The 19,134-nt window shown below is 40.4% G+C and overlaps 1 protein-coding gene across 3 annotated transcripts in view; it reads left to right on the plus strand.

Moving 5' to 3' along the window:
* Positions 1-19,134, plus strand: part of LOC126184933 (glycine receptor subunit alpha-2) — a 476,927-nt gene that overhangs the window by 301,972 nt on the left and 155,821 nt on the right. For all 3 annotated transcript variants that reach the window (XM_049927604.1, XM_049927607.1, XM_049927606.1), the window contains 3 exons: positions 4,491-4,634; positions 8,837-8,919; positions 16,619-16,753. In XM_049927604.1, the coding sequence (XP_049783561.1) occupies positions 4,491-4,634; positions 8,837-8,919; positions 16,619-16,753 (362 nt within the window). The remainder of the gene's footprint in view (positions 1-4,490; positions 4,635-8,836; positions 8,920-16,618; positions 16,754-19,134) is intronic.

The following is a 19,134-nucleotide window of genomic DNA, read 5'->3' on the forward strand; positions in this document are numbered from 1 at the left end:
CACCCGCCCTACAGTCCTGATGAATGCCCGTGAGAGATTATCACGCCTTCAGTCCCTTAAAAAACGGGTTGAAAAGTCGACGATTCACGTCGGACGAGGATGTGCAGCAGGCAGTTAAGGACTTCTTCACGCAACTGGACGCGGTGTTTTAACTAACGGGTATCGTCAGCCTGATGCGTCGGTGAGATGATTGCCCCAATGCTCAAGGTGAATTAGCCTGACTAGCGTACCGATTCTCAACTGTACGGCCTTCGAACGGAAACTTTTTGATCGCCCCCTATACTTTACCACAAACGGAGAGCAGTTCTTACTACACCCGAACCCATACGTGGCTTAACATTATCATTGAAGTGCAAGTCTATCCTTATTTACCATTAATTAGTTTCTCTCGTCAGAGACCTACTTGTCATTATCAGACAATGAAACTCGGACGGTGGTGTCCACGTATCACAGTAGTACGGAAACACAACCACAAGATACATAAACAAATTATTCCATAGACTCACTGTAAGTGATACGAGTAGCAAACTAAATAGTGGGCTCAATTATTTCTTGGTCATCCAAAGCCACAGTCGGTCTGTAGTGCATAGGTACGTGGTACGTTGGCTGCAGCAATCCATAGTCCAGTTTAAAGCTCTTCCTTACGTACTAACAGTAGCCTACAGAACATCTGAAGGTAAGACACTGCTACTCGGAAAAGACAGAAACAGGACTATGGGCAACTTAGGAACGTCCTCTGAGCGCCGCACGTACATGTACCCCCAATACCCCCAATACATCTCGGGAACAAATTTCAACAGCTAAATGCTAATTTTCTCTCCCACTTCCTTCCTAGTTTTGACTGCAAAAGAAATGCAGATACAAACAGCACAAGGAAGAAACACCAAGTCTTTTCTTTGACAGACTATTTTTTGATCACATTCTCCTCCCTACCTATTCAGATCCTGTTTTACCTTGTCTAGTAGTTTCCATTTGCCTTTAGTCTCTTCGTTTATACTCATTTTCATTTGAGTTTTAAGTTCTGACCTAAAATTAGACAACTTTCGGGCCATACTTGTCATTTCAGCCTTACGATTATATATTTCCTTTCCAGTAATGCCCGCTAAATCTTGTTGCCATATCTGTATCATAACGTTATCGTCAACAACGCCTATTTTACCCGAATCTTTTTTCTGTTCATTACCGTGATGTCTACTCAGGTCGTTGCCCTTATCCAGTATCCAAACTTCTGGCTCACTCTCAGATAGGAATTGATCAGCTTCTTCACCCTTAGGCTTCATTCCACTATTATCTTCGTTCATCCGTAAGAATCAGCAATTACCAGTGCCGGTGCACCCATGCCCAAGAATTCTAGTACCCGCGCTCAACAATTGCAAGCTAACGATCCTTTCTGTACTCAGTACTGTATAATTAAATACGCCACGAGAGTTACTTTGTCTATTGACACATACAAAAAGCTGTTAACAACAGATATCAGTAACTTGGCTAGTGGTAGATTTTTGGCAAAATGAAACACTATTGCACAATTTGGTCCTATTGCAGTATACGGACTGGAATTTTCACTCTGCAGCGGAGTGTGCGCTGATATGAAACTTCCTGGCAGATTTTAGCTGTGTACCAGACCGAGAGTCGAACTGAGGACCTTTGCCTATCGTGAGCAAGTGCTCCACCGACTGAACTACCCAGACACTACTGACGACCCGGTTGAGCACTTGCCTGTGAAAGGCAATGGCCCCGAGTTCATGTCTCGGTCTGGCACCCATTTTTATGTGCCAGGAAGTTTCATAGTGGGATATACATTGTGTTATAAACAGCAGGTACAACATACGGTTTCACCCACTAATTAAATACGAAAACGAAGCCCCAGAGAGTTTGTAACGAAACAAAAATATTAAATAATTATTTCTTTTGTAGCTACACTTCATCGCCAAAGTAAGACGTTAACAACAAACACAATGTAAACAGAAGAGCTACTCCCAACCAAAAATCGGGTACGCATACCTGTAAACATAACTACGATAATGATTACAGTTCTGTTCCCAAAACACACATTTTTTCAGTGACATACAAATACTTAACTCCAAAAGATCGTTCTACAATATTCATAGGCTGTGACAGTCGTGTTCTGCGGCCCAGAGTAAATGATACACAACACAGTCCTCGATCCGGCATAGACAATGTCGAAGAACTACAGTGACTGGCGCTGTAGCGATGACTGTGACTAGAACTGGAACCGGCTCTTGTTGAAAACGTCACGGGGGCAATTCGACGTGTCACGGACTTAACAAGTCGTTGGAAGTCCCCTGCAAAAATATTGAGCTATGCTGCCTCTGTAGCCGTCCATAATTGCGAAAGTGTTGCTGGTGCAGGTTACTGTGTACGAGCTGACCTCTTGATTACGTCCCATAAACGTCCGATGGAATTCATGTTAGGCGATCTGGGTGGCCAAACAATTCGCTCGAATTGTCCAGAATGTACTTCAAACCAATCGCGAACAGTTGTGGCCTGGCGACATGTTTCAGAACATGGAGTCTATGAATGGGTTCAGATGGTCTCCTGATAGCCGAACATTTCCAGTCAATGATAGGTTCAGTTGCACCAGAGGACCCAGTCCATTACATGCAAACACTGCCCCCACCATTATGGAGCCCCCACCGGTGTACACAGTGCCTTGTTGACGACTTGGGTCAATGACTTCGTGGGATCTGCGTTAAATTTGAACCCTGCCATCAGCTCTTACCAACTGAAATCGAGACTCATCTGACCAGGCCACGGTTTTCCAGTCGTCAAGGGTCCAAACGATTTGGTCACGAGCCAATAAGAGGCGCTGTAGGCGATATCGTGCTGTTAGCAAAGACACTCGAGTCGGTCGACACTTGCCACAGCCCATTAACACCAAATTTCGCCGCACTGTCCACCGGAAACGTTCGTCGTAAGTCCTACATTGATAACTGCTGTTTCTTACGCAGAATTGCTTGTCTGTTAGCACTGACAACTCTGCGCAAACGCCGCTGTTCTCGGTCGTTAAGTGAAGGCCGTCGGCCACTGTGTTGTCCATGGTGACAGGTAATGCCTGGAATTTGCTATTCTCGGTACACTCTTGACACTGTGGAACTCGGAGTACTGAATTCTCTAACGATTTCTCATGCGGCTATCTCCAACTACCATTCCGCGTTCGAACCTGTTAATTCCCGCCGTGGGGCCAAAATCACGTCGGAAACCTTTTCACATGAACCGCCGGAGTACAAATAACAGCTCCGCCAATACACTGACCCTTTATACTTCGTGTACGCGATACTGCCGCCATCTGTATATGTGAATATCGCTGTTCCATGGCTTCTGTCACCTCATTATATATCCTAGCGCGCAGCAATTATCATCTCCACACTATTTGTTCCACGTCACGCGTGACGAGAAACACGAGTAGTTCCGCACTGCTAACCATCTCTGCAGCTGTCCGTTGGAATTCGTTGGCGGACTCCCTTCGCCTGGGTCTGCAGATTGTCGCGTTTGCCCGCAGTTGCTGGAGAGAAGTCTATCTTACTGAAGTTGCGACCTGGTGCCACAACAATTTCCTTCTCAGAGTATCATACTTTCGTAATACTTTAGAATAAGTTAACACATGCAAATAACAATAACCAAGAAACTTCCTGGTATATTGAAACTCTGCATCCGACCGAGACTTGAACTCGGGATGTCTGTGTTTCAGGGGCAGTTACTCAACCGACTGAGCTACCCAAGCACGACTGACAACCCTTTCTCACAGCCTTACTTCCGCCAGTACTTCATCTCCTACCATACATGCTGCCAGGACGTTTCACATCAGAATACACTTCGCTGCAAAGTGAAAAATTCATTCAAGAATAAACGAACTTAAATATGATAAGCAAATTAAATATTAAATCTTATTGCGTGAGTGGATGAGCACTGCGACAGAACCGTCATTTGGGCCACTCTGTTAAAATATCAATACGACTTTGACGTATATGCTTTTTTTTAAAATACACATAAATTTCTGCATGTTCAGAGATTGTTCTGCAGGGGATCCAGCACCCTACAATCATCGAGAAGGAGGAAATTACGCCGTATTATTTGCCATCTCAGCATAATCGACTCTTAATTTATTTGACTGTCCCACTTCTGTCGTCAGCTTCTTTGCAATATGCGTTTCACCGTGGAGCGGCTAAATGGTTCAAATGGCTCTGAGCACTATGGGACAACATCTGAGGTCATCAGTCTCCTAGAACTTAGAACTACTTAAACCTAACTAACCTAAGGACATCACACACATCCATGCCCGAGGCAGGATTCGAACCTGCGACCGCAGCGGTCGCGCGGTTCCAGACTGTAGCGTCTAGAACCTCTCGGCCACCCCGGCCGGCCTGGAGAGGCTATCTGACACATTTTCACACAAGAAGAATCAGATTAATCTAATATTTACGCCACTATAACATGAAACCCATAATCAATTATTTCTGATTTTTTTTCAGGTTACTGGAAGTTGACTGGCTGAAAAACATGTGGAGGCCAGACTCTTTCTTCAAAAACGCAAAAGCTGTTACGTTCCAGACAATGACTATTCCTAATCACTATATGTGGTTGTATAAAGACAAAACTATTCTCTACATGGTAAAGTGAGTGACAGTTTAGTTCTTCCTTTCACACTTTTAAATATTTCTCTAGCCATGAAAGTAATTATTAATTAGTTTGTAATTTACGATGTTTTTGCTCGAACGATGTTACTGCATCATCTACAGAGTACATATAATAAAAATTATTTTTGATATCAGTTTGCACTCAATATTTAAAAATAATTTTTTTGTGTTGACCGTCATCATATAAATTACGGACTATTTTTGCTTAAGTGTACATACAACTTTTTACAAGATCGTCGTCGAATTAGTCTACTTTAAAAATTATAATAAAATTATACGAAGGTATGATTCTTTAATAAGTTTTAACGAGGCTACAACCCTGTCTCACTCCATTCCCAACCCCTGCTTTTCTTGCTTTTCTTTCACACCCCCTCGACTCTTCTAACTGCCGTCTGCTTTCTGTACAGGTTGTGTACAACTTTTCGCTACCTTCAGAATTCCAAAGAGTGTATCCCCATCGACATGTCAAAATCTTTCTCCAAATCTGTAAAAGCTATATACGGAGGTTTGCCTTTATTTAACCTATCTTCTAATATAAGTCGTAGGGTCAGTATTGCTTCTCGTGTTTCTTCATTTCTCCAGGAGCTAAACTGATCTTTCCCGAGGTCAGCTTCTAGCAGTTTTTCTATTCTTATGTAGATAATTCGTGTTAGTATTTTGCAGCCATGACTTATTAAACTGATGTTTCGGTAATATTCACACCTGTCAGCGCCTGCTTTGTTTGGAATTGGAATGATTACGTTCTTCTTAAATCTTCGGGTATTTCGCCTGTCTCATACATTTTGCATACTAGGTAAGTAGCTTTTTTTGTGATTGGCTCTCCCAAGTATAACAGTAGCTCTGAGTAGCTTCAGATCATTCACATTAGGTTGGCGCCTAAAACATGCTGACATGAGGAAAGTTTCCAACCGATTTCTCATACACAAACAGCAGCTGACCGGCGTCGCCTGGTGAAACGTTGTTGTGATGTCTCGTGTAAGGAGGAGAAATGCGTACCATCTTCTTTCCGACTTTGATAAAGGTCGGATTGTAGCCTATCGCGATTGCGGTTTATCGTATCGCGACATTGCTGCTCGAGTTGGTCGAGATCCAATGACTGTTAGCATAATATGGAATCGGTGGGTTCAGGAGGGTAGTACAGAACGCCGTGATGGATCCCAACGGCCTCGTATCACTAGCAGTCGAGATGACAGGCATCTTAACCGCATGGCTGTAACGGATCGTGCAGCCACGTCTCGATCCCTGAGTCAACAGATGGGGACGTTATCAAGACAACAACCATCTGCACGAACAGTTCGACGACGTTTACAGCAGCATGGACTATCAACTCGGAAACCTTGGCTGCGGTTACCCTTGACGCTGCATCAGAGACAGGAGCGCCTGCGATGGTGTATTCAACGACGAACCTGGGTGCACGAATAGCGAAACGTCATTTTTTCGAATGAATCCAGGTTCTGTTTACAGCATCATGATGGTCGCATCCGTGTTTGGCGACATCGCGGTGAACGCACATTGGAAGCGTGTATTCATCATCGCCATACTGGCGTATCACCCAGCGTGATGGTATGGGGTGCCATTGGTTACACGTCTCAGTCACCTTTTGTTCGCATTGGCGGCACTTTGAACAGTGGGCATTACATTTCAGCTGTGTTAGGACCCGTGGCTCAGATGTGTTATGACCCTTCATTCGAGCCCTGCAAAACCCTACATTTCATCAGGATAATGCACGACCGCCTTTGCAGGTCCTGTACGGGCCTTTCTGGATACAGAAAATGTTCGACTGCTGCCCTGGACAGCACTTTCTCCAGATCTTTCACCAATTGAAAACGTCTGGTCAATGGTGGCCGAGCAACTGGCTCGTCACAATACGCCAGTCACTACACTTGATGATCTGTGGTATCGTGTTGAAGCTGCATGGGCAGCTGTACCTGTACACGCCATCCAAGCTCTGTTTGACTCAATGCCCAGGCGTATCAAGGCCGTTATTACGGCCAGAGGTGGTTGTTCTGGGTACTGATTTCTCAGGATCTATGCACCCAAATTGCCCGAAAATATAATCACATGTCAGTTCTAATATAATATATTTGTCCATTGAATACCTGTTTATCATCTGAATTTCTTTTTGGTGTAGCAATTTTAATGGCCAGTAGTGTAAATTTTCCCCTTCTTTAACTATTTGAATAATTTCTTTTATCTGAGGAGCTAGCTGGCATATAAACTTATACTACTGTGGTGAGTGTTCGCTTCACGTCAATCTTGGATATGATAATGCTTCACTATGCTGTCCGTAGTGGCTTACCCGCATTCCTATTTTCTTATTCACTATTAGACCCACTCCTACATTACCCTATTTGATTTTACATTTATATCCCACTACTCACCTGACCAGATGTCGTTTTCGTCCTACAGTCGAACCTTACAAATCTCATCAGCCTATCTATCTCCATTCTTCAATTTTCAAACCTATCGGCCCAAAGTAGGGGGTCTAACATTCAACTAATCCGGTCCGTAGATTTACAGTTTCTTTTTCCTGATGACGATATCCTCCTGAGTAGAGTCCCCCCGCCCCCTGAGAGATACGAATGGGGGATTATTTCACTTCCGGAATATTTTACTCAAGAGGGTGCCATCATCCTTTAATCACATAATAGAGCTGCATGCTCTCAAATTAAGAGCTGTATTTTCCCCTTGCTTTCAGCAGTTTGTAGTACAGCACAGCAAAGCCATTTGGTTGATGTCGCATGGCCGGATCAGTCAGTCATCCAGAGTGCTGCCTCTGCAGCCAACTACTGAAAAGCCCGCTGCCCCTTGCTTTCGCAGTACCACAAGCACAGCTGCAATGCCATGTTGGTTACTGTTACAAGGCCATATCAGTCAGTCATCCAGACTGCTCCCCTGCAACTACTGAAAAGTCTGCTGCCCCTCTTTAGGAACCACACTTCTGTCTGGCCTCTCAGTAGATACCTATCCGTTGTGGTTGCACCTGCAGTTCTGCTATCTGCATCGCTGAGCCACGCAAGCCACCCTACCACGGCAAGGTCCGCGGTTCCTGGGGGAAGGGGCAGCAGGGAATTCATTTAAAAATCAAGCATACGTCTTATGAGTTTCTTCTCCAATTTGTCTCTTAATAACGATGCGGAACAAACTACTGTGTGTGTTCGTCGTCTTGAAAGCACCTTAAAGATTATGTCTACCTGTATTCTTAGTGGATAAAGAACCAATTATAATTACTTCGTTATTCGTCATGCAGAATTCTTACACATTGAGAATTATACACAATAAAAATGTTACAACGAATATATAAATAGTTATCAGTGCTGTCTACAGAACCCTTAGGATCTGAGACAGTCGATGAAAGAGCCACATAACTGTGCTGAACACGCAAGAAGATCGTGATGTAGACGTTAATACGTGAGGCAACTCCCAGACAGGCAGATACCGATATGAACAGCTTAAATGGCGATCACACAGAAATATATCAAAGGAATAGAAGTAGATATAGTGAAAGGTACGGCAACAAAAATGGAAAACTCCTCATTTCAGCAGCGCTACAAAACGCAATATTTGTTCATCAGTAACTAAATCAAAAGCACGTTACGTGACGTCTTTTTAATGTATTTCGTATCTGCACATGTGTACATACTCAGCATAGAAGACGCAAAGATTGAGAAACAGGTGACTTAAAGTAAAATCAGTTTGCTTAAGGAAGTCTGATAACTCCGAATACAAGCAGATAACGAATCCAGTGCCAATAGTTGCTAAGTTTGTTTTATAAGAACTGTATTTTGCTAAATTGTTCAGATGCTAGACTGAAGATTTTCCAATTGAGCTTTCCTCTGTGGTACAATTATTTGTTTTGATTTCCGTTTGTAGTTGTAAATCTTATGTATTCTAAATAGGTAAACGAAAGTCGGTACAGTTGTACACAACAAGTTAACTCCATTTGTTGCATAACGTGGGTCCTCTTGTAATTTCGTTAATTTTATCACATTCTTTCTTGAAACACGAAAATATATCGATTTGTTTACTGTTGTGTATATATATTATACACATAGCAGTAAAAGAACTTAAAAGTTGCCATATTAAGTATGCCGAAATTTTTTGTTAACATCATGTTTCACTGCTTTCTATCACTACATCGTGTTGACTCACAGTACTAATTCATTTTCATTCATTTTCAGGTTAACGTTAACATTGTCCTGTGCAATGAATTTTATGATTTACCCGCACGACACTCAAGAATGTAAGCTGCAAATGGAAAGTTGTAAGTTGATACGTTATACTTATATTTGTGATATATGACACTACATAAACTGACTTGAGTAGCAAACATGTTCACGTGGAGATTCAAATATAGCTTATTTGATTTCCAAGACGAGAAATAACCTGTCAGACTTATGCATAAGATCACAACTTCTCCATACTCCTGCACATAAATCTTATTTAAAGCATTTACAAGCATAGAATACTGGTAATTCTGAGTTTTGAGGGTGCATTTTAAGATTTTGTGAACGTCTTCACTACAGGGACAGTACGTATCCGCGAACTTGACAAATTAGTGAAGAAGAAGACTAGAATACTCTTCTTTTAACTACCAGCTGCAGCCGAAATATAAACACCACTAAGAGGATTATTGGCAATAACTCACTCACTTTTCCTTTCACAATTTATGTTCGAATTTAGTCAAAAAGTCTCCATTTCGGTAAGACATCGACAAAACATTGGCTTGTAGACGATAAATTGGCTCTTCAGTTAGTTAAGAGCCTTGTTCGGGTATCCTGATTTAGGTTCCCAGGAATCTCCTTGGACCAAATTCAGTAAATTCTGGAAAAAACCTCCAATACGATTCCTTTTCCAGTATCTGTACATCCTCTGTAATAATCTCGCCCTGACGTAGTCATTCCGTAAACTAATAGTAATAACCACTCGCAGGTCTTGGATAATTTTTGAAAGCTCCTTATCTATCCCGAATAAACAAAGTTGTCGGGTTCCTGCCGTCGATGCAACGAAAAAGAGTTAGCAGCTAACTTGTGTCATTAAATTTTGCAAGTTAACAGAACTGCTTCGCAGCAGTTGTTACTGACTTACAGTTACTTTTTAACTAGATATGACTGATTCGTATTTGGATTGAGGACTATTGTTCCGTATTAATTTCTGAAGCTTTTCACGCTCTCTAACAGAAGGAATCATAAAACACTTGTTGACGGTGTTATCCGACTGGCGAGATCGTTGAGACTGATGACCACGCGGCACCATTTTGGGTTGTGTGCTATCACTAAGCTCTACGTTCTCCCTTCCTTCAGAAATAACGTAATATTACATTATTAAAGTATTCATCAGAAAAATTCACATGATACAATTATCCACCTCACACATTGTCCGAAAGACAGAGAAAACAATAACAGACCACCTGTGCTAAGACTTTTCTCAGGAGGAAGATTTTCGATTAAGACCTATAGGTACATTTAAATTTGTTGGTTCTTTACCCGTAGAATTCAAAGGAAATAAATTAAAAATTGGTGAAAAAGAATATGGAGAAACAGATGGACTGATGAATCTTTTAACTAAGAACCAAATTACTGTGGACGATATGGGTGAAAAATTTGACGGGTGAGATATATCAGATTACGCAGATTCTTTGTGTCATTCAGGTGCATTACATTCTGATAATAATCGAAACAAAATAAAATCAATTAGAGGTAATAAATGTAAAAGTGTGATAATGGAAATTCGTTATGTTCATTTTCAGAAATTAAGACATTCAGAATCAATTTCACCCGAGAAAAATGGTGAAGACGAAAAACAGGAAAACCAGTTGAATATATTTGGATGAATGATGTTAGAGGTTTAATCTATAGATTAGCAGTTATTTATGAAGAACAGCTAGCTGGAAATAAAAACTATCATTATGAAAAACTGGAAATAACACAAGTGTTAAAAAATTTAGTAATTTTAGTATCAACAATCCAGACGGAATTAGAGGAATAGTACATGGAAAGAGAAAATTATGTGTGTGTTTGGATGTTAATGATAATAGCTGGGGACTATAAAAATATTAATCCTTATAAATTTTTTTATCTGTGCAGGGTGTCCCACTTAAACTTCCCTGATTTCAAAGGCCCATGAAAAAAAAAAAATACACAGTAGGTATGACAACTAAAAATGCACCACATTGTAGAGCATCTCCAAACATTTATTTATTTATCATCAATACACCTCTACATGTGAACCAATTGTAGCACAAAGAATATCGAGTAGATATTCAATTTCTTGCCAAGTTCTTTGTAACATTTCCTCTATTATTGTTGCAATGGTATTCCTGATATGATGTCGCAACGTAGGAATATCATCCACTTTGGTCGCAGACACGTGGTCCTTCACGTATCACCACATGAAGAAATCAAGCGGTGTAATGTTGGAAGAACGTGGTGGCCACCCAATGGGTCCTCCGTGTCCGATCCAACAATTAGGAAATTGCGAACAGCTGTTGACCAATGCAGCGGAGCTCCATCTTGTTGAAAAATGATGTTGGGTTGCAAGTCTTGTATCTCAGGGTACACAAACTGCTTCAACATGTCCAGATACACTGACCCATTCACAGTTTGTTCCGCAAAGAAGAATGGTCCATGTATCCTGTTGTGCATTACCACCGGCCTGTTTGGCCGTGCGGTTCTAGGCGCTTCAGTCTGGAACCGCGTGACCGCTACGGTCGCAGGTTCGAATCCTGCCTCGGGCATGGATGTGTGTGATGTCCTTAGGTTAGTTAGGTTTAATTAGTTCTAAGTTCTAGGCGACTGACGACCTCATAAGTTAAGTCGCATAGTGCTCAGAGCCCTTTGAACCATTTGTGCATTACCCCATACCAGACGTTTAGTTTGGAGCTATCACGAACATGTTCAATGACAACGTGCAGATTTTGCAAACCCCAAATCCCAGCATTATGCCTATTAGTCCTTCCTTATAGATGAAAGGTTGCCTCATCTGAGAATAAACATCTCAGGAAGCTGGCATCCATATCAATACAGTACAGCCTATCCGCAGCAAATTGTTGTTGGCGAGGTTTGTCGTTCAGTGTCAGATGTTGCAGAATTTCCACTTTGTAAGCACACATACGAAGAGGCTGGTGAACTACACGATGCAATGTTGATCAAGGTACATCAAGTTGCCTAGATGCTTGATGAATTGACTTACAATGGCTTCTAAGAAACGTATGTCTGATGTACTACACTGTCTCTTCTAAAATTCAGTAACGTGCACTGCCAAAATGTTTCAGAACATTTCCTGTTGCCAGAAACTTCCTATTCCATTCCTTAATTGCTTTCACATCAGGTGGTTCACATTCATACAAACGACGATAATTGCTTTGCACAGTAATCGGCGATTTTGCTTCTGCAAACCACACTACTGCTTGCATGTGCTGCTGTGGAGTCGCCTTTTTCACTTCATGCGACCATGTTGCACTCTGACGACAATACTTAGCACTTCTGACGCTGGAATATAAATTCTTTGAGATGCTCTACAATGTGGTGCATTTTCACTGTCGTATCTACTGTGGTTTTTCTCTCCTGATTTATTGAAATGAGGGAGGTTTGAGTGGTACATTATGTATAAATAAATAACTTCAGCATTGATTATATTTTATTACATAGTGGCAAAACCAAACCAAAATCAATTAAAATTCAACTCAATAATGATCAGTTACATAGTACTGGTAATTTTTTAACTGATGCACAAAAAAGAAAGAGAGATAAAAACTGGCAGTAATTTACTCATAACATTAGGTATACTTGTTATCGAATACCTAAGAAAAAAGAAAGGAAGTTCAGAGCTAAAAATCCATGAAGGAGAATTTCCTCCTTTATTATTGGCAGCATTACCATATCTTCCAACTATTGGTTTGCTAGCTGGTGGAAAAGCTGGTATTGTAGAAGCAGTAATTGACAAGAGAAAGGTGATGCAGAGTTCGAAAAACAAAAACGACTTAATTTAGCAATGGAAAAGAAAGCTGTCACTGGAAAAAAAATTGCAAAAAATAATCCAGTTGTATCCTAATGCGTTAAGTAATTTTGATACAGAAGAACTTGCCAAACAATTAAAAATCAAATACTTTCGTGGTTTTTTTATGATTTATGAATTACCTGGATGTAGTCATAAGACTACTTCAGCTGTCGCTAATCACCCTTGAAAATATGAACCTAGAATAGTTAATTTAGACACATCTGATCATGCTGCCTCACACTGGATCTGTTTTTACAAAAATAAAGATAAAAAATTTGTGCTTGATTCATTTGGAGGATATATTCCTAAAGAAGTGGTTAAATATTTATGCTCAAGTGAACTATACTGCAATAGACAATGAATATAACATAAATGAAGTAATTCATGGCCATTTGTGTGTATTTGTTTTAATACTGTTGTCAAATAATTATAATACCAATATTTTGAATCTAATGAATGAATATTTTTGGAACTAAGGCACAGCCTATTGATAGCTCCAATATCTATGAGCAAATAAAGCTAGAAAAAATCAAAAAAGAATAGGAATCAAAAACCGAAAATTTTCAGTGAAATATCAGAGAAGAAAAATTATAAAAAACAAAACAAAAATGATTAAAAATTCAACAATAATGGAACTGATGTTTATAATATGTGCACAGGATTAAAATCGTTAGTAGATGTATAAACAGAGTGTAATCAAGCAATTTCAAAATTAAATAAGTGATATTTTGAAACCATTTAAATGTTATATTGATTTTAAATGCACAAGACTGGTAGATATGAATCCTGTAAATGGCTATGATGCAGTAACCAAACAATATTTAGAAAATTAGTTAGCTAGTCTTGTTACAAAACCTGAATACACAAGAACTGTAACACAGCTCAGCAACTATGTCAACAAAGAAGAACTAAATGCTGAATACAAAAGTATTCTAACACAATTCAATAAATGAAATGCAATTTATGATAGTGCTATAGAAGATAATCATAAAGAGATACATAGCATCAATACAACTTAATTACGCTTTAGACAGGTGAGGTGTAGAGGAAAGAAAGGAATATCATAAATAAGTACTTGAATTTACATTTAATTAAGAAAATGACGCACACAAATATGAATTTCAGTGTTAGCACACAAAAAAAATAATAGTGATAACATGTGTTGTCCTAGAGTAATACTAGTTACATTAATATATTGCACAGATTTTATCTTAAACAGAGAACTATATACTTGTGAAATTAAGAAAATTAGGGAAGGAGAAAGAACAAATTACAAAAAACGTTAACCAGGATATTATGGAAGCAATTAGCTGAGTACAAAGAAGAAATATTTACTCTGAACGATATTAAAAACGTTGAGCAACTATTCGATATTCAAGTAAATGTTATTCAGTTATTTTTAGTGGTTCCTGAGAAAGCAATGAAATATATCTTTATAAAAATTGCAACCATTTTCATGTAATTAACAGTATGTCAGCATTAAAACAAGAAGGTAAATAAATGCAAGATAGAAATAAAAGTATGTACATTACTCAAAGGGTACAGAACACAATGCTATGGAAAATAAGATATATTGTGAAAAATGTAATAGATGTTGTTATAACAAAGAGTACTTAAACAACCACTAAGGATTTTGTGAATAGCTTATAAATGTGAAGAATGTAAAAGATTTGTTTGGCATCAAAAGTACATACATATAACTTTGAAATATATAGAAACTGTGGTCTAGAAGTAGGTACTAAAAATCATAAATGTTACATGCAATACAACATACAAAAAGATGGCATATCTGAAAGAAAATTTAGTAAAGAATATATAGTCAAAGGTTGTCAAAAATGTTATAAAATGGTAACAGTGGTGGTGTGTGATGGCATGGAAGGAGTGAGACTTTGATAGGTCGCTGGGAGGGGGGGCAATGAGCTCTGAGACCACATTCAGTCATATCCCAGATGTGTTCGATCAACTGAGATATGGCGAGGTGCAGTGGCCAGCACATCAATTGGAACTCCCCACTGAACTCCCCACTGTGATCCTCGAGCCACTTTATCACACTCCTGACCTGGTGTCATGGCGCATTATTTTGTTAAAAATGCCACTGCCATCAGGAAATATGATCATCATGAAGGCGTGTATGTGGTCTGCAACCAGTGTACGATACTCCTAGGCCATCATGTGCCTTGTGCAAGCCCCACTGGGCCCATGGGTGCCCATGTGAATGTTCCCCAGAGTATAATGGAGCTGCCACCGGTTTCTCTAGCCAACACTACAGGTGTCACGGAGCTGTTTTCCTGGAAGACGACAGATCCGCGCTCTCCCATTGACATGATGAAGAAAGTAGTGGGATTCATGAGACCACGCAATGCTCTGACATCGCACCAACATCCATTGGCAATGGTCACATGCCCAGTTCAGTCATAGTTGCCAATGGTGTGGTGTGAACATTGGCACACGCATTGGTCGTCAGCTGCGAAGACCCATCTTTACGAGTGTTCGATGGACTGTGTGTTCAGACACACTTGTACTCTGACCAGCATTAAAGTCTGATGTTAGTTCTGCCACAGTTCGCTGCCTGTCCTGTTTTACCAGTCTGCCCAGCCTACTACTTCTGACATCTGTAATGAGGGGTGGCCGCCTACGCCCACGACTTCTGGACGTGGTTTCACTTTGATCTTGCTACATGCTGAAGACACTCACCACAGCACCCCTCGGACACCCAACAAATCGAGCAGTTTGAAAAGCTCGTGCCCAACCTCTAGACCATCACGATCTGCCCTCAGTCAAACTCAAATAGATCACGTACCTTCGCCATTCTACACACGGACAGCACGTTCACTGATACTACGTACACTGTGGGTGTGTCTGAGTAGCAGTCAAGTGACACTGCTATCACCTGGACTGGTTTACATCGATAATAAGTCGGGGTCATAATATTCTGGCTGACCAGTGTCAAGTCGCTGACCTAATATCTATAGGGACTCGAATATAGACATTTCTCGGCGACTAGCCAATGATGATTCGTTAGAGAGCTTCTGATCCGTGGGCTGCAGCTGCATCCGTCGCCTCGCCCAGGAAGTTGAAAGGAATAATTGACTCGACAGCTGACACGAGACTGCCAATCCGTTGTTGGGCGCCAGCCTCAATACTGTCGTGACTTACGGATACGGCGCGAGCTAGTAGCTAGCACGTGACATGTTGCAGGGAAACAGTGCCCGCGGTTGTAGCGCCATGGTCATGGAAGCACTGTGTGCTGCCAGCGGAATTGGTGCTGCCAGAGACTCCGGGAACAACAGATCGGTATGTTACTGATGTTGTTGATCTTGTTGTCCGGAACATTTACCCACATGCGGAACGAGCGCAGGCGCTTGTGCCTGTCGTGGCGAGCGATGCCTGAAGCGTAGGCACCGGCAGAACGTTGTGTTGTAGGTTTGCAGGTTGCTGTCTTGCAGGAGGTACACACTTCATGTTTCAGTAATGATTTTCATTAGCCCAAAATTCAAGTGACATTATGATTATTATTATGATTATGATTATTATTGTTATTCGTAATGTTATTCTATTATAATTATTTAACTAAACTGTATTGGACGAAGCCTAACATAATGTTCGAAGCCATAATCTGAAGTTATAGATTGGCTGCAAACTATAATGTCATGAAACGGAACGAAATAATTACGCATTTCAAAGGCAAATTTTTATTTATACTTACTTCCTGGTTTTGGTAACAGATGACAATATGCTGTGCCAAATGCACCTGTTTCATCAAGTAAATGTGTGAAATGTATGAAAATAAAATATCTGTGTTCCGATAAATACGTCACACACGCAAATGTCATTCCTAATATGTAAAAACGATGAAGATACATATCAAGTCACTCAAAACTGGCGTTGCCTTCAATACTGATTTATTGCTCTGCAGCGCATTAATTGCACCATATGTATATTTAATTCTGTGTTTTTCTTTTCAGTATCCCATACTACAGACGACATGATATTCCAGTGGGACCCTGACGTTCCTTTAGTAGTTGATGAGAACATAGAACTTCCCCAGCTGCAGCTAGTAAAAAATTCCACTGCAGACTGTACTCAAGTTTACTCCACAGGTATGCAACCCATCATGTTACACTCTGCTAAATTTGCTGGTTTGTTTGTGGTTCATATCATTCCCAATAGTTATAAGTCCCCGTCATATGCTTAGAGAAGGTAGTTGATCATCAGCTACAAAATTCCATCGATAAAGAGTTTTCTGTAGATATGCTCAGTTTTGTTTGAATAGTAATAATAGATGATATATTTGTGATTGTTTAATATTAAATGTTATCCCCAATTTTCTCATCGGTTTTTCTGTTTCGTTATCATAATGATGTTCTGTTGCAAGAGTAACAATTTTTTTATAAAATCTTGGCGTTATTTCAACACCTTTCCTTTCGTATTTGAAATGTGTTTTCTGGGGGGAGGGGAACGTCGGGTGAATTCTCTCTCTTTTCACCGCTGTTACCCATTACCTCATCAGTTCATTCTTCTCTCTACCTTCTAAAGGAATAGTTTGTGTTCCTAAAGGCGAAATTTAGTTTATATTTAAGCATCTTTGTCTACCTTTATTTATTTTCGTTCTTTCCTTTGAATATAGAGTTTGTATCCCTCTTTAAGTCACGTTTGAGCTCAATACAGTTTGATATGAAATGCGCAGGCATTTCTGAACGAATATTCTTCAGCGCGAATATGTAAGAATCAGCTGAGTTGAGGATATAGGTTTCAGAGTGGTGCACTGCAAGAATCCTGGAATGACCTATGCCAAAGTCCTGTTTTACATGTGCATTATATCTCTTAGGTTTTTTCAAAGACAAATGATTTTATCGCGCTTTCTTTACACAGACGCTCGCATGCGGAGCAAATTAACAGAGGGATGTAAGGATTAATATTTTCATCTAACTAACGCTGCTTTCTGCCATGTCATTTATTTTTTACAGTCTGTGTCCTGAACTGGTTGTGTATGCCTTACCGGGGCACTTATTTTCATAGGAGCTTAACATATGTACAGAATGGAGCAGAGATGTCCATGTTCGTATAGTTTAATGCGTAGTATCCTTTTACAAATTATAAATAAGATAAATTTTCCATATGATGATAAATCACAGAACCCATACAATGGAAAAAACGCTAAGAAAGAAAGTTGGTTTCAGCTGGGAAGATATCGAAAAGCCATAAGAGACTAGCACAAGTTATGGTCAAACAGTCGCCATGATAAACGTTTCAGCCGACGATTAAACTGCAATAATATTAGGAAGAATAACATGAGTTATAAATTATGGTGCTGCAAGAATACGAAGTTCAGAACGGTTTGGAGGCAATTCAAGCCCACATCAATGATCTAGCAAAAGGTTACAGTACCCTGATATGCTACGAGAAAACAGTAGGGGAAAGTTCTGTATATGGAAGAAAGTGTACTGAGGAATATATCATGTTTCCTGATCGGTATTACAATCCAGTGAGCGATATTAGCATCACATGAAGGAATAAGCACTAGCGACCACAGTAGCAGTTCCCGTATTTTCTGTTGTTTTTGTTGTTCTGAGATATGAAGTCGTGAGCAGTGTTTGTTAATATTACGTGTTCTACAAATTTAAGTACAGTATAATATATTAAAACTATATGAAGGATATTGTTAACTCTTCAGTTACAGATTCTTTTGGTGAGTAAAATTCTGGATATTTTTAACATTAATTGCATAGCTTGTGAAAGTTTAAGCCATACTTCGTCAACCATGCGCCTTCTTTTACTTTGAAACGGAAGGTCTTCTACCATGGAACACGTGATATTTTCAAACGTTTGCCTTTCGCGGGCAAGTGCTCACCAACTGAGTTCGAGTCCCGAGTTCGACTCTCGGTCCGGCACACAGTTTTAATCTGCCAGGAAGTTTCATATCAGCGCACACTCCGCTGCAGAGTGAAAATCTCATTCTGGAAACCTCCCCCAGGCTGTGGCTAAGCCATGTCACCGCAATATCCTTTCTTTCAGGAGTGCTAGTTCTGCAAGGTTCGCAGGAGAGCTTCTGTAAAGTTTGGAAGGTAGGAGACGGGATACTGGCAGAAGTAAAGCTGTGAGGACCGGGCGTGAGTCGTGCTTCGGTAGCTCAGATGGTAGAGCACTTGCCCGCGAAAGGCAAAGTGTCCCGAGATCGAGTCTCGGTCGGGCTCACAGTTTTAATCTGCCATGATGTTTTATCTCTTTTCATTCTTGAGATATTGCTTCTTACGAGTATATCCGCGGACAGGTCTCTCGCGGTGCGTCCGAACCTTTCCTGCGCTTCGGGAACTAAGTGGTCGTAAAAATCGTCGTATCTCATAATCGGTTCAAGATATCGAAACGACAATTTTTGGAAATGACAGCACGCATAAAGGACTATTTTATAGTATGATTAACACTCGACAAGTTTTTGTAAACGCGTGAGCAGAGTGAAAACAAGACTCCCTACAAATTATAA

This window comes from Schistocerca cancellata, chromosome 4 (genome assembly GCF_023864275.1).
Source record: "Schistocerca cancellata isolate TAMUIC-IGC-003103 chromosome 4, iqSchCanc2.1, whole genome shotgun sequence".
In the NCBI taxonomy this organism is placed as follows: Eukaryota; Metazoa; Arthropoda; class Insecta; order Orthoptera; family Acrididae; genus Schistocerca; species Schistocerca cancellata.